Source organism: Equus quagga, chromosome 8 (genome assembly GCF_021613505.1).
Source record: "Equus quagga isolate Etosha38 chromosome 8, UCLA_HA_Equagga_1.0, whole genome shotgun sequence".
In the NCBI taxonomy this organism is placed as follows: domain Eukaryota; kingdom Metazoa; phylum Chordata; class Mammalia; order Perissodactyla; family Equidae; genus Equus; species Equus quagga.
The window spans coordinates 8,392,011-8,419,152 of record NC_060274.1 but is presented as its reverse complement, the minus strand read 5'-3'; the positions used below and the strand labels follow the sequence as shown (position 1 = coordinate 8,419,152).

Below are 27,142 nucleotides of genomic sequence, written 5' to 3'. Positions count from 1 at the left end.
CCCCCCCCCCCCCCCCCCCACTTCCCGGCGGTCCGCTTCCCCGCCCGCCCCCGCCGAGCTCGGAGCGCCGGGGCGGCCGTGGGGCGTGCCGCCGACACGTAGCTCCTCCCTGAGCGCTCGAGGCGCCGGCCGGGCGCAGTCCCTTCGCCTTTCCTCCCCGCGGCGGGGCTCGGCGGCGTGGCCGCATCTGGGGGGCCACTCGGCGGTGAGGGAGCCGGAGCGAACATGGCGGGGCGGGGACGCGGGCGGCGGGGCGGGGCGGCGGGAGGAGCGGGAAGGGGGTGGGGCGGCGGGGCCTCGCTTCCTCCCTCAGCGCCATTTTGTGGCAGCGAGACCCGCAAATAAAGGGGATTGCCGGGGCTGCGGCGGGCGGAGGCGCGCGGGGGCCGGCGGAGCGCGCGCGGGCGGCAGGGGCGGCGCGGCCTCGGCCTATGTGACTGAGCGGCGCCGGCGGGGCCTCAGTCCGGAGAGGTAGGTGCGGGGCGGCCGCGAGGACCTCCGGGACCCGAGGGCTGAGGCGCGGCCGGCCGGCCCAGGAAGGGGCGGCTCGGGGCGCCCGGGCCTCCAGTTCCCGCGCCGCCGGCCCCCCTGCGGGGACACTTCCGCCTCCCCGAGGCCATTTTACCTCCGTTCTGCGTCCCCGGGGGTGAGGCGGGCGGACCGGCGAGCCCGGAGGCCGCCCCCTCGGGGCGCGTGCTGTCCCCGCCTCGGTGTCGCCCCCTCCCACCCGGTCGGCCGGATCCGCGGAGGGCGGCGCGCCGCTTGCCCAGATTTCCCATCGCGCAGTCGGCCCGGCCTGCAGCTGCGTCCTCCCGGAGGCTTCCATTTTTAAATGATCGCCTGCGTTCTGCGGGGGGCAGGAAAAAACCCAACTCTTTCTTGAATTACTTGGCGATTTTCGCGAAATTTTAAAGTGTCCTCTTGCATCCTGTCAGGCTGTTATTCGTTGATTCCCCCCCCCACCCAACCGTATTTCACTAGTCAGTGGGGAACACAGAGTGGAAAAGTCCAGGTTCTTGTTTTGATGAAGTCAGTTGGATATGTGATCCCAAAGGACTCTGTTAAAATCCTAAATAACCGTGTTTATAAAGTAAAAAGTGATTCTTTTGCCCGAAGTGGAAAAATATTTCCATGAGCGTGTTCTAGCCGTAGGTTGTCCGTCTAGTTTTTCCTCTCTTAGAATTTCGTTAATTCCATTGCTTAGGAGGAGAAGTGGAAGTCACAGGTCTGTCACTTCAAGTTGTACCCTTTTATCGATTTTTAAATTTTGACAGTCAAGTGTCCTATAGTAAACGTACCGTAGACATTTAAAACCCCGTTAAAAGTAACTACGTGCGAAAATCTTTTCAAGATGGCTAAATTTTATCTATTTACTCATGTTTTCGGTAGCATGTGGTTAGGCAAGTTGGGGAAAGAAATTGCAGTCCACAAGGTGGCTTGTGATAAGGATGAGGTTAAATTTTAAGGGTTTGGACGGGTGTATTTTTACAGGTTTTTTTAGATCTTACGTTGTCTTAACAGACAGCTATAGCTAAGTGATGGGTATTTTCACTTCTCAGTGTGGAACTTGGGCAAACTACCCACACTTCTAAGGCTCAGAGGACGGAAGTAATAATATGTGTGTCCCAGGCACTAATGCATAGAACTTCATAATGTCTAGCTTTCCCAGTTCAATTTTGAGTCACGCTTGTTCGGAACCTTTTTGTGTATTATTTGTTAGAAATGACTTGGTATATATGATACAGAAAATCTCTAGCAGCTGTATGATGTAGCGATGAGAGTTGTGATAATTACATTTGCATAGCACATTGTGGCTTTCCAAATCTCTTAGAGCCCTGTATCTATGTAGTATAGAATCCCCTTGGAAGTGTTCTTAGCTGTCTTGATCGTTTTCATGTAATTGTGTGTTATCTTGCTCTTGGAAAAAATTTTTTTCTTCTTAAAAATTTTATGTTGGTAGATCCTTTAACAAAACAAGACCTAGGTAGTATTTGGTTTTATTTTTTAAAATTACCTCCCACATTTTCTGCCTCTAAATATTTTCTTTTACTAAGCTTCTCAGAGAAAAGCTTTTCAAGATTTCTATAACTGTATATATCCTATTGGGTAGTGAGGTGATACATCAGACTAGAATTCAATGCTGTAAATAAAGATTCTTCACTCTTGAAAGTGTAGTTGGGTGGAATTTAATGTTTCCTAAATGCACATTAAAATGATGTTTTATGTTAATGTCAGTATTTTATTTGAAAAGTACTTGGTATAGCATTTTTATGGCACTTAAAGCACGTTGAGATTTACAACACTTTGTGAGGCAGGCAAAATTGGTATCCTCTTTTGGCTGATTGGGAAGCTGTAGCTCAGAGTTCAGTGACTTGCTCAGGACTGCATGACATATGTACAAGAGTCAGGAAAGGTAGTCTTCCAATTCCTGCCTAGTACTGTGCCTCCTATAGTGTCACGTTAGTTTTTTGCATTCAGTTATGTTTGGGTTCAGCGAGGTACATGCTTTCTCGCTGAGGTTGTTAACCAGTGCTTGCCTCTCAGGATCCTAATGCTAAGAGCCAGGGAACTATTGGGATCTGGGGTGCTAGGCACCCAACCAACCGAAACTGAGAGCTGTTTCTCAGTGTTAAGGCATCAAGAGTAGATGATGGTTCTGACATTCTAAACTTGAGAGCAGTATTATCTCTGACTTTTCCACACGCTTAACTGAAACCTTTACATAATTTTAAAACCATGTTTTAACCAATCTGAAATCTGCTAAAAGGTAGCTACATTGGCCAATTTTGAATTTTTTCTCTTTTGCCTTTTTGCATTCTCTACTTTAGCTAAGCTTAATCTTTATTGAGGATGGAGGAATGGAAGAATTATCCATCTTCATCAGTTACTGGCTTTGGAGAGGCACTGAATTTGGGGTCCAAACCCCCAGTTTTTTAATTAATAGCTGTTTTAATCTGTGTTAATCACCTAATGACTCATAATCATTTGCATCTTCTGGAAAATAGAGACTAACTTTGACTTTGAAAAGCTGTGATTATTAAATAAATGGCTCATAGCACTGAGTATTCATTCATTTTTTTCCTTCAAGATTCAGGGTTCAAATCCAAATGATATTTCAGTCGTTCCGTTTTTCTGATGTGAGAATAGATTCTTCCAAGACCATGGGATATCCATTGTCTGTGAATCTAGACGTGGCTTTAGATGGTTATTCTTCTTGTCAGTTGTGCTAAAAAAAATTGCCTTGGGGAATAATAAATTTCTTAGCACATTCATGCAATGTGAAAGACAAAATTGAAAAACAGGTTCTATTTTTGTCTATAGTTGAAACGTTGATGCTTTTAAATTTTAAACCTTTTCTAATTTGGCTTTTGTCTGACTGTCCCTTTAACTATTGTGGCATATCTTGTGCTCTCAAAGAAAGATTGAGTTTTCGTCAAAGATAAGGGAAGAATTTCTTTCTAAATGCTTATACTTTGAATTCCCAAGTCACAGATCCCATAACATGTGGAATAACCTGTGAGAGTTGACATATGAAACACAAACATTTATACAAAACCTGTATTTGTCCCTGACTTGTGTTACAAATTTAGAAATTTTTTTTTTTAAGATTTTATTCTTCCTTTTTCTCTCCAAAGCCCCCGGTCCATAGTTGTGTATTTTTAGTTGTAGGTCCTCCTAGTTGTGGCATGTGGGACGCCGCCTCAGCATGTCCTCATGAGCGGTGCCATGTCCATGCCCAGGATCCAAACCTGCAAAGCCCTGGGCTGCCGCAGCGGAGAGCACAAACTTAACCACTCAGCCACAGGGCCAGCGCCAGAAATTTATTTTTATAAAGAAAATACAGATATCCTCTAAGCAGTGTGCAATTAAAATCTACCTGGCATCAAACTTTTTAAAAGGAAAGAGAACGTAAACCAATGTTGAAAATTCACGTAACTCGCTGTTAAGAATGCTTAAAATTGGAGATCACCAAGATTCTACAGTAGGGCTTAGAAACAAAGACAGGAGCATGTTGTGACTGGTACCCTCAAGCTGTGAATTCTCCCTTCAGGTTCTTCAATAGGTAGGGATTGAGTGTCTGTTTTTTTGATGGGGAGAAAGAAACTAATAATTAAATGCTTATTTTGTGCCGCTTACCATGCTAAAGACTAATGTTTATCTTCAAAAATAGCAAAATAATTTTGAGTCTTGGTGGCAGTAACTTTTTCTGAGATGGGGAAACTGAGGCTTAGAGGTTCTGCTGCGTTATTTTCAGAGCTTGCCGTCCTCTTCTAGAAAAGCAGGGTTATTAGAACTTCCTTCATGTGTTTCTCAGTCCTTTAAATGCCCTTTAAATTTAGCTTAATTGTTGCTAATTAATTTTAATGGCATCAGAATCTGAATAACTGTGTATTAAGAAAAGAATGAACAGATAAACCTGGGGGAGAGTGTCAGCTTGTAGAAGTATATACTAGTTTATAAACTGGAATTTAATCTATTTTGAGTAACATCCGTGATGCTTACATTTTGTAACTAAAATTGTGAGTAGCTATGGTGCCCAGTTAACTAGATAACAGGTAGACTACCTATTCGGGTGGTAAATTTAGCTGTTTTCGAATTCACTCATAGATGTCTATCACAGTACCTGTTATATTAAGTTCACATTCTCACAATTTTACAGTGTGGTCATTTTGGTTGATTTTTGCATAAAAATTAGACTGACTTAGCTCTTTTCATGATATTAATAGTAACTGAAGCAAATTCATTTGTTCATACTTTTCATTTAGGAAATGTTTGAGTGGCTACTATGTAGATCAATGAATGAAACAATTCTCTCAGTTTGTAACTGGGAGAAACAGGTCGGAATATAAACTGTCAAGTTGTGATCAAGAGCAGTGAAGAAAAAAGACCCTGGTATGAGGGAATAAGAGCAAGGGGTTGGCAGGCACTACTTTGAGATGGGAAGCCTTTAGAAGAATTTAACCAGAATAGTGACATACATACATATATATTTATATACTAGTTAAATATGGCTAAAAGTTCAAATGGCTAAAATTGTCTTTAGGGTTTTTTCTAGTTTACATATGTTACTGTTTACCTATTCTGTTTAGCTCTGGACAAATGGGAAATTCCAAGGAAATGCCATACTTCTGGGTTCCAAGAGGCTGCAGTCTCGTGGGGTGCATGCACATTAAAGCCGTGCTAGAGTAGAAGTGCTGTGGTCAGATCTTTGTGGAGATGAAACGTACTGGGGGGTGGTTTCCAAATGATTGGAATCGCTGATATCACGGTAGGATAGTCACTAAACAGCAGTCTAACTTGCAAAAGAGATTATAAACTGGGCACCAGGGGGCCTAAAGTAGGCAGGGACCGATTTAATGGAAAAAACAGAAAAATATGCAGACTTTAAAATCACAGAAATATGGTCATGTCTTCATAGGTGTTGGTTGGTCAGAGAGACTTGATCAACTCCATCAGCTCACAAACATGATAGACTCAGGTTTTTGCTTACTACAGCCAATGATAAGATTATTAAAGAGGGAAGAACTAAGTCAGTAATTTTATATGATGTATGATTTTTTCCTAAAACATACTAGTTTCTTCAAAACAATGTACCTAATCCGAAAATTAGGGTTTAGTGACAATGTGGTTAGAAAATCTGACTTACAGAGTTGGGATTGTGCATAACATAAAAAAAACGGTATTGGGGGGCTGGCCTGGTGGCTAAGTGGTTACGTTCATGTGCTCCACTTCAGCAGCCCAGGGTTCATGGGTTTGGATACTGGGCACGGACCTAGTACTGCTTGTCAAGCTACACTGTGGTAGCATCCCACATAAAATAGAGGAAGATTGGCGCAGATGTTAGCTCTGCAACAATCTTCCTCAAGCAAAAAGAAGAAGATTGGCAACAGAGGTTAGGTCAGGGCAAATCTTCCTCACCAAAAAAAAGATATTGGAAGATCATCTCCTTTAGAGGAGTGTCAAGTATTCACTAAGAAATCAAGTAGCTTTTAAAAACTCAGTTTTACACCATAAGTTCTTTGGTTAAGGTTTGTTTTTTGGGGTTTTTTTTGCTGAGGAAGATTTGCCCTGAGCTAACATCTGTTGCCAGTCTTCCTCTATTTCGTATGTGAGCTGCCCCACAGCATAGCCTCTGATAGACAGTGGTATAGGTCTGTATCCGGAAACTGAACCCAGCCACTGAAGTTGGAGCATGCCGAACTTAACCACTAGGTCACGGGGCCAGCCCCTAGGAATAACTTTAAATTAGCTTGTCTCCTTGTTAAATTTGAATATTAAGAAGTAGCAGAAGTGAGGGCCAGCCCTGGTGGCCTACTTGTTAAGTTTCCCACACTACACTTCGGTGACCTAGGTTAGGTTCCTAGGCACAGACGTACACCAGTTGTCTTGTCAGTGGTCATGCTGTGGCACTGACTCGCATACAAAAAGAGGAAGATTGATACCACATGTTAGCTCAGGGCGAATCTTCCTCAGCCAAAAAAAAGAAAAAGTGTTTTCAGTAAGCATAATAAAGTTAATGAGAGTAGTTCTCTCATCAACCTATCGTTTACAATAAGGGTAAGTGAATTTTGTATAAAGAAACTAATTCTGAGATACAAATTATCCTGTGACATGAAATTAAACAGTGTAGAAATACTTTATTAAGATGTGAGTATATATATCATACAGGTATTATACAGTGGTGAATTATGACAATGATAGATTCTATTTTAGTATAACAGCATAATGCTGTAAAAGGAAAGGCTAAGCAACTGGTACTGCCCTTCTGTATCCTTTCAGCAAGATGCCGGGCCTGCTGCCTGAGGTCAGTATCTGATGTTAGCACAAAGCTATCATTCCTGCCATAAGATTTGTCTTTCATAGGGCAGGTGTAAGAATGGACTGAAAAATTATATTTCAACATCAAAAAAAAATCAAGTTTTTTTAGAAAAGATTTCTTAAAAGTAACCTAAGAACAATAGTAACAGATATTGACAAAGGGGAAGCTGGGTGCAGAGTAAATGGGAACCTTGTCATATCTTTGCAACTTTTCTGTAAATTTAAAACTGTTCTAAAACAAAAGGCTTATTTAAATTAAAAAAATAACCTAATGATTTGGTCATAACTCAGTTCACTAATAAATTGGTTTGAAAATGGCCACTATTTTTGTTCCTACCTTAACTGGAAGAAAATCAATTAAACGTCTTCTCTCTGCCCCTTTTTCTAGGATTCAAGATGACCAACGAGGAGCCTCTTCCGAAAAAGGTTTGTTTTCTTCCAGCAGTTTTTAAGTACCCTTTTTTTGGATAATAGAATTGAAGGGACTATATTTGCTTATTGTTCGCTTTTGCCTTAGAACAAAAATAGTGTTGTGGTTGTCTAATGTGCTAGACAGCATATATGCAATGTATTTTTAGAGTATTTTCAGCTTTTGGAAACTTATTATAATGACATCCCCATGGTCTACTACTCTTATCCTTTGTTATACAAATATTTCCAGCTACATAACTACAAATAATGTTAAAAGAGATTACTTGCAAGTTTCTATAAGTTACTTATTTTCTTTTTTCCCTAATTTAAATCCTTTTGGTTGTAATGTAAAACCACTTCTCTGTTTTTCAAGAAAAGTTTACAGCCAGCTAGTTCTTAGATTCTGCCTTTTCCTCTGAAGTTTTGTTTTCTATTTCCATTTTTCCCCCTCTTCTGTATTCCTTACCTTAATTCAGTTTAGTCATTCTTGCACGTACACAAAGGAGGTTACTGAAGAAATAACATAGTTTCTAAGAGGAATTTGTAATTCCATTGGGAAAGCAGGGTAAGTGTTTACTAACTAATGAATGTTTAAGTGAGCAATTTAGATAATAAGTGTTAATGGAAATATCTGTCTTAAGTTTGGAAGTCAAATTATGCATGAAATAATTATACAGAGCTTTATAATCTGAGAATTACTGTGTGCTGTTAGACTTTTAATATAGTCTGGTATAATGATTTTCCCTCTTTAATTTTATAACACTACTGTTACTGGTTAATGTTACAAGTTGAAACATTTTTATAAAGAAAAAAATTTTTTAGTTATCTTATAATGGAGACTAATAAAGCCTTAATATTATACTCAAGTAGGAGAGATGCCTCACCTTTACGATCTTCATTTGGTATAAAGAAAACACTTAATATTTCTCAATTTACAAAGCAGTTTCAACTAGCTCTAGAATATTATGCCTGTTTGTCTTTTGGTTTTCGTTTTTAACTTTTTATTTTGAAATAATTATTGACTCCCAGGAAGTTGCAGAGAAATGTACAGGGAGGTTCTGTGCATTCTTATTCAACCTCCTTCACTGTCACTGTCTTGCGTAACAATATCAAAACCAGGAACTTGACATTGGTACAATCCACAAAGCATATTCAGATTTCACTGGTCATACGGCTTTCTGTGTGTTTGTGTGTGTGTAGCTCTGCAGTTTTATCGTGTGTAATGGTGTAGCTACCACCACAACCAGAAAAGCTGACTGCACCATCACTACGAGCCTCCTTTGTGCCTCCCCATCCCCTCCGCCTCCATCCCTAACCCCCTGCGACTGCTGATCAGTTCTCCATTTCCAGAATTATGCTGGCTCACAAATGTTATGTGAATGAAATCGTGCAGTGTATGTATCCTTTCGAGATGGGTTTTTTCACTCAGTTTCATTTCATTGAGGTCTATCCAAATTGTTGCGTATATCATTAGTCTGTTTGTTTTTATTGCTGAGTAGTATTCCGTGGTATGGATGTATCATAGTTTGACTGTTCACTTGTTGAAGGATATTTGGGTAGTTTCCAGATGGGGGCTATTACAAATAAAGCTGCTGTGAACATTCATGTACAAGTTTATGTGTGAAAATAAATTTTCATTTTTTGAGGATATGTGCTTAAGAGTGCAACTGCTGGGTTGTAGGGCACATCCATTTTTAATATTAAAAGGAACCAGAGCAGACTTTTCCACAGCAACTGTACCATTTTACATTCTCACCAGCAGGCTATGAAAGTTCATTTTCTCTGCAGCTTCACCCAACATTTGGTGTTACCACTATTTTTTATTTAGCCATTCTAGTTGGTGTGTGATGATAACTCTTGGGGGTTTAAACTTGCATTTCCCTAATAATGATGTTCATTTTAAAGATACCAAATAGTTCGGCTTTTTAAAACTTCTTTCCAAAAAAATAAGATTTTTTGTTTAAAAAATCGCAATGTGTCCTGAGCCATTTAAGTCTCAGACTGGAGACATTTCATGTGTCTTAGTACAGAGTTCCTGTTGGGAGGGGCTTTGTATGTCTTCAGTAGTAAGGGAATTCCTAATAACAGAAACCAGCAATTGAGGGATTAAAAGTTATGATCCAGTCTTCATAAGAAGATGAAGAGCATAAGTGGCGGTGGTATTTAACATTTTTAGGACGAGCACTCAGTTCATATTTTAATTTTCTTCTCTTTATAGGTTCGACTGAGTGAAACAGACTTCAAAGTTATGGCACGAGATGAGTTAATTCTAAGGTAAAATTTTTTTATCAAAAATGTAAAAATCTTTCTATAGAACATTATATTGTCATTCTATGCTATAATGTTTACCTTTGTGTCAGATATTGTTTTGTTTTTAATGTTAATGCATCTTCAAATCATTTAATGTACTTTTTGAACCTATTTCCGGTGGGCTGTTTCTTCATTATATATGAATGAGGAAAGCATAGCAGTTGAAAGAACTAGAGCACCAGCTTGGGGAACTTGTAGACGAACAGATAACCTGAGCTTTTTCCTTCCAAGGGAACATACTCAGAAGTTTAACTTGAAAAGCATTTGTACTTCCTGTGTGTGACTTGCTGTAGGGAAGACCCTGCTCTTGGAAAGCTTTCAGTTTAACCACTAAGTAGGCTTTTTTTGATGTAGTTGTTTTTTCCTTTTCTGTTTAACATGAAAAAGTTGTAGTCCTAAAGGATACACTTCTAGTTATGGAGGAAGTGCATTACTGATGAATCAAAGTTATTCCTTCTCGTAACTGTGACCTTGGTCAGCTCGTTTAACTTTATATCTTTCATTTTCTCAACTGCAAATTAAAAGAGTTGGATTAAATTACTTTTAAAGGTCACTTCCAGCTCTGAATTTCTGTGCTTATGTTATAAATGTCTTGCAAAAGCAGATTGTCAAGTACAGCATTATAGTATTCATTTTTTATAGATAAGAAATCAGAAAATGAGATCACACGTGTTTTGTGTTTTAGAACTTAAGTATATTCTTTATGCATTTTGTTTTAATATGGTTGGTGAAATTGTCATTTTTACATAATTTTTAGATAAAAATGAATATTTTTCAGGGCAACCTTTACAAGGTCATTGAACTTTTTTTCCTAGAAATTTCAAGGAATTTTTACTTGAAGAACTAAGTAAATTTAACAGGCTAGAAGTAGGGGGCGAGAGGGGAGGTGTTTTGTAAGACGGGGGAGACGGATGATGTGTTTCGTTATCTCCTAGAGTCTGATAATTTCCCACCCTCACTCTCGGAGCTACTCTATTGTGGACGTGCTGTTTATCTTCCTTTGCCGTAATCTCATGTATGACTTTATTTTGTTGCATACTTTTTTTTTATTGCATATTTTTATTTTCTTGCTCATAAAATTTAAATCTATAGTATTTTAAGACTCTCTTGTCCTCTCCTGCTGAGGTAGACGCTTGTGATATACTGCCACTCACATGTTGATGTTCTCTTTGTGCCTCTGATATAGTACATTCCTTGCCTTTCATCCCTTCTTAGGTAATTCCTCTGGTTAGTACGTGCAGTCTTTTTCTTGATTTAACTGTAGGGGCAAGATCAGTACTATAAGCAAGTTACCTTCAAGGTTTTTAAATCATGTGCAGTTTGTATTCTTGGGGTCAGTTTAACTTGTTTCTTTAGAGAATTCGCATTTATGACTTTTAAGTGTGTTTTCCTCCTCATTCTCTTGGTGATTTTAAATCACCTGCTACCTATTTAACTAGTCTTTGTTTTCTGTCTTCTTGATAGTGATATTCTTGGTTGAGCTTTTATATTTTTCTCTTCCTCTAAAATAAATAGTTCTTTCTTTTGCTTTTTCTCCCCAAATCCCCCTGTACGTAGTTGTATATTTTAGTTGTGGGTCCTTCTGGTTGTGTAGATAGTTCTTACGAAGTCTCCGCAAAAGACCTTTATTCATCCCCAAACATCGAATGAATTCCTGTCTGCGTCCTAGGTTGTAGGGGCCATAAAAATGAGCATGCCCTTGGCTGAACAGTAATCTTTATTTAGAAGGTGCATTAGCTTGGTATTATGAAATATTTTTTGTTCATTATGTTGTAATATTAATAAATCTCATAGCAAACCTGTCAATTTTTAAAAGTTGTAAGCTTATTAAAAGATTTTCTGAAATTGAAGTACATTTTGATTGGCTGTAACTGAAGATCAGGTTGAAGACATAGCTCTTCAGAAAGCAAGATAGCAAGCTTTCAGGGCAGGTTCCTCTCCATTAGCAGTTGCTTAAACAAAAGACTGAGAAAAGCTTTGTTGTTTATCTGCAGTAATTGTCAAGAGCAGCTAATGTAGCCCATATTTTGTGGGTAGAGGAATATAATGAAGAAGAAAGGTCCCCTTATGCTCTGAGAGCCCAGCTGTGCTCATCCCCCTCTGAGAGCATATGGCATTTTAGACAAGTTGTTTCTGCCAATTAGATATGATTTTTTTTTTAAGTCTTGAAAAATAGTATATTCTCTCCCCTTTTCTTATAGGTAAAAATAAATATTGCTTTGAGAGAGTCACCCAGTATTTTCACCAAAAAAAGCCAAGATAAAGAGCATTTAGTCTTTTATAATTAGGCACGTTTCTTATCTGTCTTTTGTCTGAAGTGGACTGTATCTGAAAGTAGTGGAAAGTTTTTCACTCAGCCTCTGTAATCCAGCCATCGTGTTGAGCATCAATGATAGAAAGTCCTCTATGGTGTGTGATCGGACCTAGAGGAGCACACTTGGTATCTTCTCAGCAGAGAATGCTGTTCTCTGTATTTCCCCTTGCCTAGCTTTCCTATAAGTTGAGAAGGAATAATGATGTGACTAATTTATTATTGGTTGAACTACATTTATAATTATCTCAAAATGGAAGAGACCTTAAAAATTGTGCAATGGAATTCTCAGTGTTACTTAAATTTATAAGTTTATGGATGTGATTTTGTAGTATATTTAATAAAAGCAATTTCAGTGTAACAACTAATATATGAATTTATTTTTGTCCTAGATGGAAACAGTATGAAGCATATGTGCAAGCTTTGGAGGGCAAGTACACAGATCTTAACTGTAAGTTTGAGTTTTAGCTTCTTAAAGACTATATGAATATCTCCCTTTAGATTGTTGTGATAGATACAGGGTAATTGATTTTACTAATAAGCAAGTGTAACTTTTATTCAAGTATTTTATTAAAGAACTATGTTCAGGCACTGTATATGCTAGGAAAGAGAAAGATGAACGAGACATGATCTCTCTCCTTGAGTTCCCAGTCATTGGGAAAGATTGACACACAATAATCGTAGCATGACTGTTTTCGAAGAATTGTATGCAAGGTTCTGGGAGAGCACAGTTAGGGAAATGCACAGCTATTTGAAACTTTGCTTGATCTGTCCCTGACACCTTCCATAGCGGAATTTGAAGTGAAGCGTGAATTATCTAGAAGGGAGGTATGTAAAAGCAAGCAGTAATAAATTTATGAGAACTTAAATTGTAACAACAGGGTATAGCTGTATATTTACAGATTTTTAAAAATCTGGTCAAAATAAAGTCAGTGAAATTTATAATTTCAAACCATTTTAGTCTTTGTCACTTTTTTTTTTTCTTTTTCTCCCCAAAGCCCCCTGGTACATAGTTGTATATTCTTCGTTGTGGGTCCTTCTAGTTGTGACATGTGGGACGCCGCCTCAGCGTGGTTTGATGAGCAGTGCCATGTCCGCGCCCAGGATTCAAACCAACGAAACACTGGGCCTCCTGCAGCAGAGCGCGCGAACTTAACCACTCGGCCACGGGGCCAGCCCCATCTTTGTCACTTTTTGCTGAGTTAGAGTAACATACTATTTTTGAGTATAAAAACCAATATAGTGGGGCTGGCCCGGTGGTGTAGTGGTTAGGTTTGTGCGCTCTGCATCAGAGGCTCAGAGTTTGCAGGTTTGGATCCCTGGCGCAAACCTACACACCACTCATCAAGCCATGCTGTGGTGGCATCCAGTATACAAAGTGGAAGAAGATTGGCATAGGTGTTAGCTCAGGGCCAATCTTCCCCACACACACACACACGCGCGCGCGCACGCAAAACCAACCCAATATAGTTTTCTAAGTCCAGAGAGCTTAATACCCTGAAATTTCAATTATTATATGACTATATGATAATCTGTAGAAGTTATGAACTTTATGAAATCTTAAAGTAATAATTGTCCATGCGGTTATTGCCATATTTATATTGACTATGTTAAAAACAATATTAATCGGGACTTTGTGAAAAATATATAGTCGTGCCTCGATATCTGCAGGGGGCGTTGGTTCTGCCTCCACCATCTGAAGTGGTTGAATCCTCGGATGCAGAACTCCGGATGCGGAGGGCCAGCTGTAGTATCAACAAATGCAAATATTAATGAAGTTTCCTGTGTTCTGTTGGGAACAGACTAGACTCTAAGAACTTAATTCTGTCTAGTATTAGATGATTGTGGACCAGTATAACACCACTACCTCCTAAAAGAGCACTCGGCATCAGGAACAAATTTCCTTGTAATAAAAGTAGTTAAGATAAAAACTAAAGACTTGATGAATTTTTTTACCCTGGTTTTTATTATCCTTGACAAAGGCAATTAGAACTTTCTTTTGGTTAATTCAGTTTGGTTTTGAAATTATATTTCATAATTTGGAGAATTTTTTTCTTTTAATCATCAGCTAATGATGTAACTGGCTTAAGGGAGTCTGAAGAAAAACTAAAGCAACAACAGCAAGAGTCTGCACGCAGGGAAAACATCCTTGTAATGCGACTAGCAACCAAGGAACAAGAGATGCAAGAGTGTACTGTAAGTATTTCAAATGTTTTAAGTCTTTTTGAAGAATTGGTCTTTAGTCCATGTTATTGCATATGTTAATTGTATTTACATGTATTAATTAGCCAGCCCTGGTGGTCTTAGTGGTTAAGAATCAGCGTTCTCAACCCCGCTGCCTGGGTTCATTTTCCGGTCGGGGAACCACACCACCATCTGTCAGTTGTCATACTGTGGCAGCTCCGTGTTGCTGTGATGCTGAAAGCTGGGCCACTAGTATTTCAAATACCAGCAGGGTCACCCAGAGTGGACAGGTTCTAGCAGAGCTTCTTAGACTAAGACAGACTAGGAAGAAGAACCTTGCCACCCACTTCGGAAAAAATTGGCCGTGAAAATCCTGTGAATAGCTGCAGAACATTGTCTGCTGTAGCCCCGGAAGGGGAGAGGATGACGCAGAAAGACTGGGCAGGGTTCTGCTCTGCTGTGCACAGGGTCACTAGGAGTCAGAATCAACTTGACAGCACTAATAACAATAGAACTAGTATTAAGCTAATTTTGTGTGCTTAATGCTAATTATAAATGCACATTTTGTTTAGGTAAATATACTTTGAGCTGTAAATATGTTAAATGTAAAGTTGGTAGATAGCCTTTCTCATCATCGGATTTAAAATATTTTTTGTGGCCAAGAAGTCAGAAGTTTTAAGTTACTCTCTTAAATCTCCATGGTTTATGATAATTAGTATATTGATTCAGATATTTTTCAGTATCTTGGTATGTGAGGGTATAAGGAGCATTTGCGCTTTACTTAAGCAAGCCATCTGATTAGTTTCTCCTCTGCTGTCTTTACCCCTTTGTGCATAAAACTCTTTTTCTTAGTATCAGCAACTTCTACTATGTCTCCTTCTTAATGGTTACAGCTTTCCTTTGTGCTATTTGCCATGTCTACATAGATCTGAAATCTAGTGACGTATTTGATTGTTTAGCTCTGGTTGAATTTAGATTCAATTTGATGTTGTTTTCAACAGTCTTAGCCATTCCTTTTTGGTGTTTGTGTATATAAGTTATATAAAACAGAGGCAGCTCTATCCCTATTGTTTCTAATTTTAAAATCTGAAATTTTCTTGAATTCTTCTGTGTAATCTTTATTCATTTGATATTTATTAAAACCTAATGTATAACGCAATATTCTGGTTACTGGAGACTCCCGTAATATATGGGGCTCAGTCACAGTCCTTTTACTTCCCATGCAGAGATTGTCCACATTTCCTCAAAAGTCTTGAATCCCTCTTCCTACACTTTTTCAAAATGATGACTCACCTATTACTTTGCTAAAGAAAAGAGTAGCCTCTGTCATTTTCTTATCACTTTTTCTCCTTTTGTTTCTACCAGTTTAGTTTCCATCTTTACTACCACTGGTATTTTTTCTGTAAGGTCACTAATAAATGTATTAATAACTTTCTTTCTTCAGTACTCATAAGCCGTCACTTTCTGTATTTTCAACTAATGACCAACCCCCACCTTTGGCTGTTTTTTTGCCTGAACACTTGGTTCCAGTAAGTCTCACCAGTAGTTTGAATATAAATTTTTCTATTTATGTAATATCCACTTTCTAAAAAAGTTTTTTTTCTTTGATGATTTTGATATCTAATGGAGTAGACCCTACCTCTCAAGTTCACAGTTGAATGAGAACCATTTAATTCTCTCATTTAATTCTCTACTTTTTCTGGTATTCAGGATTCTAGATTCTGCCGTTTACTCATTTAATAGTCTTAGGTCTCCCCGTTTGCGTGGCACTGTGCTAGATGCTCACACGTGCCAAGGATGAATCTTACCTGCAGAGTGCTACCACCTGGTGGAGGGAGTGTGCCCTAATAGTGCTGATGGATAGCTCATAACACCAGTGTGTCTTGAACTCTTCTTGAGTCCTGCTCTTGACATCTTAGCTCAGGTACTTCTTACCTCTTGCCTAGACAATGTGTGTTACTGACTGTCCTGATTCTCTAGCTGTCCTATAAACACTGGTGGTTTTGATCGTATCATGCCCAATCAAAGCCTTTGGTGATGGCTCATCACTCTTTTGTTGTCTCAGCCTAGATTTTAAGGTTATTTCAAGTAGAATCTATCCTTTTCCAGCCACATTTTTTACAGCTCTTCCCTGCATAGGCCAGCTGAACAACTTGCTGCTCTTTCGGTTAAAATACAGTGTGAGGTTTTGCAGAAAGCGCAGCATGAACAAAAGCACGAGGAAAGGGCAAGATTATACGTGGCAGATGAAGGCAGTTCACTTTGTAAATCTGAATAGTAACTATGTCAGTCCTGGAGAGGCAGTGTTTCTTTTAATGATAGTGAGTACATGGTTTATACTGTGTGACATGCTTTATTCCTGTTGATTTGTTAGCAACTGGCCTTACATTGAATAAGCAGTTGAACTTTTTCGTTTAAAATGATTTACTTTAAAAAATCTCCCTGAGCTAAATAAAAATTAGATCTGTTTTCAGTGAAATAGTAATTAAGTATATTCCCAGTCCACTTACTGTATTTGTGTCTTTTACTAAGTTTATGGTAGAAGTTAACTGCTTAAGAAATGTTGGGGCCGGCCCCACTGCGGAGTGGTTAAGTTCATGCGCTCTGCTTCGGCGGCCCAGGGCTTCGCCGGTTTGGATCCTGGGCATGGACATGGCACTGCTCATCAGCCCACGCTGAGGCAGGCGTCCCACATGCCACAACTAGAAGGACCCACAACTAAATATACAACTATGTACTGGGGCGCTTTGGGGAGAAAAAGGAAAAATAAAATCTTTAAAAAAGAAAAGAAATGTTAAGTTTAATCTTATTCAAGCCTTAGTGTGAAGCAGGATCTTAAACCAGATCTATTTTGGGTGTGAAGAAGGTGATGCATTTAATGTTAATAAACTGTATTTCATATTTTAGAAATGTATTTTTAGTGTGCTAGTAAATAGTCCCACTGAAGTCAAAATTGAAGGTTTCATATGTAAGTAGAGGGGTTCTTGTATGGTGGAAAAAGCCCTAGACTGGGAGTGAGGAGGCTTGAGAACTAGAATTCTAGTCCCAGTTCTGGCACTGAACTAATTGTATTCTTGCACAATTGGCTTACTCTCCAAAATAAGCAGTTTGGACTAGGTCAGTTACCTTCCGGCTTTACAATTCTGTGATTGAAATCTCAGAAGGAAAAAAAATGAACGTACACCTTATTTTGGCTTAAGGTGCCATTTATAAAGTTGTAATGCCAACTCATGTAAATATAAGTACTATATATTTTTAAATTTAGAAATGCAAATATTTGTTTTAAATTATAGTCTTGTACCTGTATTTTTAGGGGACTTGTACATAGATAATTGCTGAGGGCACAAATTTGAATGAGTAAATCACTGTACTCTTATATAATTAATAGTTTCAACTTGGCTTTTTCCAGTGGGTGTCAGCATTTTTAGTAAATATAACATTGACTTTTTTGGTATCATTTTGGTTGCAAAGTAAGATTTAAAGCTTCCAAATATGGAAATACAATCAAGCGGCCTTAATTCCCATGTGAATAACTTTAAACAGTTGTTTTTAATTTGTATTTGTACTTTATCTAGAGGATTTTAAGATCAAAGCGGGGGGCAGCAGTCTGCTTGATAAACAAGTTGGAGGGCCACCCTGGTGGCACAGCAGTTCAGTGTGCACGTTCCACTTTGGCGGCCCGGGGTTCGCCAGTTTGGATCCCGGGTGTGGACATGGCACCACTTGGCAAGCTGTGTTGTGGTAGGCATCCCACATAGAAAGTAGAGGAAGATAGGCACAGATGTTAGCTCAGGGCCAGTCTTCCTCAGCAAAAAGAGGAAGGTTGGCAGCAGATGTTAGCTTGGGGCTAATCTTCCTCAAAAAAAGAATTAAAAAATAAAATAAACAAGTTGGTAAATACAGTGGATGAAAGGGATTTTACCCCACCTTCTCAATATGTTTCCTTTGATTGGGTAGTAATTGTTTCTTTTGCTTTGCACAGACTCAGATTCAGTACCTCAAGCAAGTCCAGCAGCCTAGCGTTGCCCAACTGAGATCAACAATGGTAGACCCAGCGATCAACTTGTTTTTCCTAAAAATGAAAGGTGAACTGGAACAGACTAAAGACAAACTGGAACAAGCCCAAAATGAACTGAGTGCCTGGAAGTTTACGCCTGATAGGTAAACAAATCATACTCCCCAGTCAAGACTTCCCTGACAGTCCCACTACGAGAAAGCTGTGGTGGGACAGCCAAGTACTCGTTTCCACACCAAGACTCAGACTTTTTGAGCCAAAAAAGCCACATTCTTTTACTATCCAGCTTGTAATGGTTAATGTAAAACTTACCAGATGAACCTTGTGTTTCAGCTTTTTTCTCTTCCCCCTCCCCTTGCTTCAGAGGCCTGATGGCGTCGGACTATTCCGAAGAAGTGGCCACCTCCGAAAAATTCCCCTTCTAGAACATGTAGACACTTGAGAAATGTTTCTGTTTGAAGAAAATAGAGGGAGAAACACAAGTCTTAAGTCTGTGGCACACTGTGTCTTCAGACAGTTTGGAGGAATGAAAACCTAGAGATTTAAAATCATGAGTTGAACATGTAAAATTCCAGTAAAATGTAAACATGGAATATGCATCGCTCTTACCCTTGAGCATAGTGACTTAGAGACACTGTATAGCAGTTTTGCCAATAAGACTGTGGACTTCGTGCTTGTTGTTGAACTTCTGGGTCAAAACTCCAATGAGGTGAATTTTGCATTTAAAGGGTTTATTTGGTAAGAACCAACTTAATAGTCCTGAGAGAATCAAATAATAGATGTCAGTACAAGTAGTTCATATATTTACCATTTAGTTTGGGGCTCTCTGTTACTCACTTGAGCCTTCAGTCAATGTGGTTTTAATCAATGGTCTGTTCTTTGAATGGTTGCTAATGCTGTGGATACTCTCACTGAGGACTGTACAACTGGAAGGTGTGCTATCAAACTTTAGGTTAAACTGTTTGAGCGTTCTAACATTCATTTCACAATTAGACTGTATAAGGATATTGGCTGTGATGAGACTCACTGCGATATTTTTTCAGTAGTGAAATTTGCTAAATCCCCATTCCATTAACAGGCACATGTGGAAAGAGCATTGTCGTTGGTGTTAATGGGGGAATGTGTTCCTTCATTGTATTTGGGCCTTTTGTATTGCACTCTTGATATTAAATTAAATGTGCCTTGAAATAGTTGGTTTTTTTTTTTTTTAAAGTTCAAGGAATACTATGATGATTTTGTTGTACTTTTAACATTTTGATTTTGGGGGGCTGTGGAGAGCAGACTGATTTTGGAAAAATTGTTGCTGTGCTCTTCAAAGTGAAGGAAAAGGCTGTGTCTCATTTTTAAAAGACCTACTTTTTTCCAGCTGGTATCATAAAAGACAAGGAGACTTGACACTTGTTACTTTTTGACACCTTGTCCCAGGATTTTGCATTAGAAATTAACGTGGGACAGCTTCACAGGGTGCCTGCCAGAAGATTGGGGAAATATGTATTGGAACTGCGGGCTGGCCTAAGTGAGACTTTTTGTGAATTGAAAAAAAGATAGAGTGATCATTTCTAGCAAATTCATTTGATCATTTAGATAAATGAGGCATTATTGTTCTTCATGCTTCCATCCAATCCTGGAGGTGCATTTTTTTCGTCAGATCATTCTATAAGTCACCAATTGGAATTTTCCCTTGGTGATAATGGAGTCTAAGATGAGTGGAAGATAAATGCTCCAGATTGTCCCAACGGTTTAAGTGCAGTGTTAACAAGGGTGACTTAAGTTCTCTCTTAATCATTCCAATCAATTGTAAGTATCTTGTATGTTTGTGCTTTAGGGAACTGATTGTGGGGCAGAGGGTGGGTTGAAGAAGTGGTTTGTTTGACTACAGCAAGAAATCTAAAATTCTCACCACATGTGGGGGTTGGAGGGTAAGTAACGAAATCTGTTTGAAATTAGTTTATTGTGCCCGCGTTAAGGCTTTTGTATGTATTTTATGCCTTTTAAGATCACAGTAGAAATGGCTTACATATTTTTAGTAGGTCAAGAAATAATTCATAAAATGTATTATTAACAATATACTCAAATTTAGCCAGCATTTTTCTTTGCCACTTAGGTAACAGTCACTTTGAGGTCTCTAGGGTTTTTTTCTTCTTACTGTTAAAAAATTTTTCTTTAATTAATAAGATAATACATGCTCATGTGTAAAATGGAAATAGCATGAAGAAAGGTGGAGATGAAAATGAGTGACTCGTGGATGTGACCTTGCCCTTGCCCATTCTGGTCTCCAGCAGTAACCACTGTTAAATTTCTTGGATATCATCAAGATAATTCTAGGCATACGCAGTCATTTTATATGTACTGATTTTAAACAGAAGTGAACGTATATACATAAAGATGATTTGCAGCTTGGCTTTTTTTCCCCCCACTTTATCCCTTGGGCATTTTTTCCCTTTTTTAGTACATTTAGATTACTTCATTCTTAATGGTTACATAATACTTCCATTGTATCAATGAATCATAATTTACTTTAATCACCTATAAATGGACTTTTGTTCTGTAAAAAAGTCTTTAAACCAGAGAATAGCAGGTACCGTGAATACATCATTAATTTGAAACATATAGTGCTCAGTCAATACTCTGACTGGAATAATTCAATAGAACGGGTTGTGTTTTGGTGGTGGTGGGTTTTTTTTTTTTTTTAGCTTTCCTATTTTAATTTTGAGAGGGAAAGATTCCTGGAATTATCTTGGGCAGTTTGGTTGAAATATTTCATGCATATGACAATGCATATATTTTAGAGTTATTTAGAGGGCTATATTTCAGTATTTTGACAGTTTTCAGTTTGCATTGAATCATTTAGGTAATTGTGTGTACACCTCTCCAAAATGCTGTTTTCCTTCCCCTCAGTAACAAAGCAATGTTCAATGTCCATCCTTTCTTACTCTCTTGAGCTATCCTATTATATTTTCCTTGTGGGTTGATTTTAAGAGTGGATTGGGTTTTTTTTTTTATTTTAAAAAATTATTCCCAAAACAGTTACTTATAATTGAATTCTTGTCATTTTTTATGATGTGATGGACACGACACAAATTTTATATGACATAGTAAAATGATGTAAAATTACAGAATAATTTGTTTTGGTAATCACTAAATTCAGAAGTGTTAGGATTATCTTAGAACAGGCATTTAGTTATAAAAAATGATATGACTTTATAAATGAACGATTTTTTGCGTTAGAATTTGTGATACTTTATAGGAAGTTCTCAGGTCACAAATTAATGTATTGATTTTTCAGTCTTTTTTTTCTAATCTTTAGTAAATTCCTGTAAAAGGAGATTTTTCACCTGAGTTGGAAACCACTAATGCTGTATGTTTTGCAAGAAAACAAAGTTGTGGGAGCCTAGGCAGTAAAGTGGGAGGAATGCCACTACCTTTGACAGTGGTGCCCATTTCTTAACTCATTTGATTTCTAAACTCTTGTTTGGTAGAGGGTGAAGTCTGGGATTGCTGAGGGGAAAGGGGGATATCTGGAGCTACAGCAGCAGGAAACAGGGACACCAGCTAGTAAAGCTGCCATAAAAAGGGTAAAACCCCTACCACGTGCCGACTCACGGCTTTCACTCGAGGCTCCTTTGAGCAGTAGTAAGCCAGCTTTTACTGTGCCATAAATTTGTGTAAGGAAACTTAAATTACAGACTTCCGCTTAGGTTGGAACATGTGCTTATAGGTGACAGAACCTTGCAACACTGAGTCCAAGACTGAGAATCATTTATCAAGTGCTCCCATTTTAAAAGTGCTAAGGCTTATTAGGGTCAGATACATTCTTAAATAACATATTAGACAACTGAAAGCCCCACTAAAAGAAGGAAAGAATGGAAAGTGTCAGCAGAAAAAGTGTTTTAATCAGTAAGGTCATTCTGAACTTGACTGAGAAGAATATCCAGCTGTCCCTATCCAAGGCTCAGAGGTGACGGCACAGTCACGTACTTAAATTGGATCCCTTTAAAGTGATCCTGCCTTTTGTTATTGTTGAGGCTAAAGCACAAGAGTAGTTTAATTGAGAGACTATTCTTAGGGCTTAGGATGGCATTTTTGTAATTGCTGTGTATACGCATGTAGTGTCTATAATATGTTGCACTAGCACTTGGTAGTTAATTGGTTGAAAGTCTGACACGCCTAATTTGGCAAATGTTTACATATTTGCATTATTTGTGATAAGTAACCCCAGTCTTTTTTTGTGTCCTAAGGATAATCATGAATAAAATCATAACCACATATCAATATTAAATTTAAAAAAACTTACCTCACAGTTTGACACCTCAAAAGAATATATATCATATAAAAAAGTTAAATGAGGAATTAAGACAAATAGTCTTAAGGTGCTTTTTTTAAAAGCTCTCTAAAAACAATTACTGAACATGCCTCAGTACAGTAAATATTCTTGTAAGAACTGCTGAGGCATCTTTGTTAAATGCTGTTCTAGCAAGAATAAATATACTCTGATTCATGTGTATTTACAAGTACTGATTTTCCTATGTTAGCTATTTTAAAGAAGTGTACATTTGTGATTGATGTTGCATTTACCTTTTCAAAAATTTTTCTGTTCCATAAAGCCAAGTACTCTAGTATTTTACTAATATTAGTATATCCCAGGCATGTGTTAATTGGCCTTTTTCTACCTCAGATGATAATTTGTGATTAATGTAGATTTCAGAATCGATTATTAATGTAATAGAAACAAAAAGTAGCCGTTTGGGCACTTTTTGTTTAGAGTTTATTTTTGCTGCTGTATTGGCAAAATACTGAAATGGGGAAGATGGATGTGTTCCAGAAAAGAAGGTGGTAATTACAGGGAGGCATCTGCTGTGACGTAGTTATGTTCTGTATGTGTTACATCTATCACTGTAATCATTGCAAACAAAGAAGATTGTAGAGAGTTTTGTTTTCATTTTGTGATGGATGGCTCTTTCCTTTGCAGCCAAACAGGCAAAAAGTTAATGGCGAAGTGTCGAATGCTTATCCAGGAGAATCAAGAGCTTGGAAGGCAACTGTCCCAGGGCCGTATTGCACAACTTGAAGCAGAGTTGGCTTTACAGAAGAAATATAGTGAGGAGCTTAAAAGCAGTCAGGATGGTAAGGGGTTTTTTGAAAAGTTTGGTTGACTTTGCACTGGCTTTAAAAACCTGCCAGGCATGAATATTATAGATTAGATTCTGTACATGCTCATCTCTGCCAGTTGTTCTATAAAATCATGAATGAAACATTTCTAGTTGAGTCAGCAAACAAAGCCATTTAATTTTAGTGTTTTCCCCGCACTCTCCTAATTGTTTATTATGCAATTTCATAAGAAGTTTTTGTTTTTCAGGGGTGGGATTTGGTGAAAGTGTGTTGTATTACTAAGGCATTACATGGAAATCCAAATTTATATTCAGTGCTTAAAATGGGAAATATCTTCATGTAACCAATTTCTCTATGTGTAAATCTTGGAAGTATTTGACTATTTCCAGTGGTCTAAAAATATATAATTGATTGTACTATTAAGGTCCTATTTTATGAATAAGATGCAATATTTAAATTTCCTAAGACAAACCAAACTGTCTCCTGCCATCCCTTTTTTTGGCAAGTGACACTGCATCCATTTTGTTTCTCTTCTTTGTGAGGAAATTAATAGTAAGGAAAATATCCTAAGTGTAAAAATTAAACTGAGAATTAGTGTATCTGACAGTTGGTTGCAAAGAACATCAGTAGTCAAGTGATATCTTTGAAAACTACCGTTTCAAAGTGATAGTTCCTCTATTTGTACACATAGCAAATAGGAGATTTTGTATAGTGGTGACATCAAAGCCTTTTTAGAACTTAATGGACGTGTGTTTATCAATTTGCAAAGGTTATTTTCTCTGATTTTCATTCTTACGTGGAATGGTCCTTGGTTACAGCGTAGGCCTCTTTGGTGTGTTAGAGTAGAGGGCCACACTGTTGCCTGGAGCCAGACCTGCTGTGGAGCTGAGACACACTGCCTGGAGGGCGAGGAGTCGGAGCAGATGCTGTGGGCTGTGACCAGTCGTATGCGGCTAGATGATGGGAGTCCGTTTGAACTTGGTTGCTTTAATATATTTATTCCAAGCATCTGTCTTCCCCCCAAAGCAAACTTATTCTCGTATGGCTATTTTAAAATTCCAGGCAAAATTTTAAAATATTTTGTGATTTTAGAATTATATTTGTTCACTTAAACATTTATTGACAGCCTGGCTTTGTGGCAGGCACTAAGAAATAGTTTAAAATATGTTACAAGAAATATTAAAGTAGGTTTGACTCTCCTTTGCACAGAACTGAATGACTTCATCATCCAGCTTGACGAAGAAGTAGAGGGTATGCAGAGTACCATTCTAGTTCTTCAGCAGCAACTGAGGGAGACACGCCAGCAGTTGGCTCAGTACCAACAGCAGCAGTCTCAAGCCCCAGCCCCAAGTACCAGCAGGACTACATCTTCTGAGCCCGTAGGACAGGCAGAGGCCGCAGGTAAAGACTGCAGTCGTCTGGCCAATGGACCAAGTAATGGCAGTTCCTCCCGGCAGAGGACGTCTGGGTCTGGATTTCACAGGGAGGGGGACACAACCGAAGATGACTTTCCTTCTTCTCCAGGGAATGGTAATAAGGCCTCCAACACCTCGGAGGAGAGAACTGGCAGAGGAGGTAGTAGTTACGTAAACCAACTCAGTGCGGGTTATGAAAGTGTAGACTCTCCCACGGGCAGTGAAAACTCTCTCACACAGCACTCCAATGACACAGACTCCAACCACGACCCTCACGAGGAGAAGCCGGTGAGTGGGAAAGGTAACCGAACTGCGGGTTCCCGCCACGTGCAGAATGGCTTGGACTCAAGTGTAAATGTACAGGGTTCAGTTTTGTAATATTTTTTCCAGCAAATTTTTATACAGTGTCATTTAATTTGGGAGAGGATACTGTCCAGAAAATTAACGCATACTTTTGTCACAATTTGCCTTTTTTGTGGGTGTGTGTTTTTCTTTTTTTTTTTTTTTCCTTGCTTCAATACCTCTGCCACTTTGGAAATTGTAATAGTTAATTACTTTGAATGTTGCTAAAAGGACATTTTGTGTAGGGTCAAGTTATTTTTATATGAGTTAATGTGAAGTTGTAAATGGAAATCCTTCCTTAAAGTATAACACGATGATGTCTATAAATCTGTGTCTCTCCTAGAGCCTGTGCTGTGTACAGGCATCCTACTCGTGCTGTTCTCTTAGACTCGCGCACCATTCAGACTTGTTAGAGTAGATGTGGGTGTATGACTGCCAAGTTTGCCCAGTACAGTAGTTTTATCACTAAAAGTTGGACTTGTTGATGGAGTCCTCTAGTAGTTTCAGTGTTAGATACAGTTTTTTCCACCATACATCTGTGCATTTTCTCTTTAGGTGACTGAATGTTTAAGAAATTTGTGTGCATAGTTACTCAGTTTTTATGAACTGTTGTATCCTGTTAATGCCTATTGCTCTGTGACTCCAGTATATCTTACCTGTACTGACCAAACCTAAATAAAGATTTTTATTGTAACTCCTTGCACGAGTTGTTGTTGTTTTGGTTAGTGTGTTTAGCGTTTGCCATTCGTTTTCTTTGGATTGCTGGATTTCTGCTCATTACCCTTCAGCACACCGCAAAGGTGAGCTTAGGTCTATGCATCAGTTTTAATCGTGCACTTAAGTTTTTTTTTAATTTATGCCATGTTTTGCAAAATGAACTTGGAGTTTAGGGCTATACTTTAAATTCATTTTCCTGACTTGTAAAAATAATTGTTAGAAAATATTCAAAAATACAGAAAAACATAAAGAAGGAAATAGTTACCTAACTCTTTGTTCGGTTTTAATTGAAAAGCAGAGTTTGTTTTTCTGAAATGATTTCAGCTGATTGGGTAGTTCTGGTAATGAGGGTACCTGTGCAGCCAGTGATGTTTGTTTTAAAACATGGCCACTGCTGCTGCTTTGTACTCAGAGCATGTCTGCTAATGCTACCTAGGAAGGCTGTGGCTGTTAGGATGAAGGAGAAAATGTTCTTAAGATGGAAGACTCAGGTTTGCTTCATTTTCTGCCATTTTAAACACTTAACTCTCAAGGTCTGTGGTCTTGAAGGGCTTTAGAATCTCGAGGTTTTCATACGTGTGGTTGAGATGAGGTGATTTTTGCTGAAAGCATAATACTTTGATATATTACTTATAATCAAGGAACCTCAGAGGTGGAGTTATGACTCTTAAAACTGACGTACAACTTATTTGAAAATAACTCCAGTGTTTTGGCTTGTCCAACTGGCATACAAGTATATCTGGTCGTCAGTGGTATATTTAAAATACTGCACTTCCTATCTTTTGATTAACTTTTTGTACAGTATTAAATCCTACACAATTTTAAATAAATTTGCTTATGGAAAACATTTTGGTGTGTACTAAAATACTAAATAATATTCTGTTGATTTATTGATTTGGCTTTGGTTTTTGATATGTACGTGCTTTTAACTTGCCCAGGTCAAACAAAAATGTAATTTGTCTTTTGGTGTTATGTAATCATTGGTGTGCAATAAGAAATCAGTTTTTAAGTGGTGATATAATTTCATGACTGAATTTAATATATCCCTATTCTGCGTCATTGCCAGTCTTCATGATTCTGTTGAGTTTGTACTGATCGGTGAATAACTTGGGCAGGGGGAGCTTGACACTGTGCAGTCAGTAGGCTTCATTTCTGGAATTGGATGCTTTATTTGCTGGTACGACTGTGATAGGAGAGGTGCTGAGTCATACTCCAGATTGAGAGTGACCTCTGGAACTGATGGGTTTGAATCCTGGATTTACCGCTTACCTGCTTCACGGCTTGGGCAAACCACTTTATCCCTCTGTGGCTCTGTTTTTCCCTGTAAAGGGCATTAAATGGGTTAAAGCATGGGAAGTGCTTACAGCAGTGCCAGGCTCATAGTGACTGCTCAGTAAACGTTAGCCATTACTGCTGCCTGGAAGTGAAGTTCCAGTCCTGATGACAGACCATCTCCCTGGGTCAAACCACTCCAAGTGTAAATTTTTATCGTTTGGCTAGTTTCCACTG

The 27,142-nt window shown here is 38.6% G+C and overlaps 1 protein-coding gene across 3 annotated transcripts; it reads left to right on the top strand.

The window, feature by feature from the left end:
* Positions 1-22: 22 nt before the first annotated feature.
* On the top strand, positions 23-25,617 carry WTAP (WT1 associated protein). 3 transcript variants are annotated; one of them, XM_046669503.1, is made up of 9 exons: positions 312-471; positions 7,208-7,245; positions 9,449-9,504; positions 12,244-12,302; positions 13,920-14,047; positions 18,018-18,196; positions 23,020-23,174; positions 24,369-24,560; positions 24,684-25,617. In XM_046669503.1, the coding sequence occupies exons 2-9, from the start codon at positions 7,216-7,218 to the stop codon at positions 24,950-24,952; spliced, it is 1,068 nt and encodes a 355-aa protein (XP_046525459.1). In that variant the 5' UTR covers positions 312-471; positions 7,208-7,215; the 3' UTR covers positions 24,953-25,617. The 3 variants fall into 3 exon arrangements, with proteins under 3 accessions (XP_046525458.1, XP_046525459.1, XP_046525457.1); XM_046669502.1 differs by lacking the exon at positions 312-471 and adding an exon at positions 23-205 and having other exon boundaries at positions 24,369-25,617; XM_046669501.1 differs by having other exon boundaries at positions 24,369-25,617.
* The last annotated feature ends 1,525 nt before the right edge of the window (positions 25,618-27,142 follow it).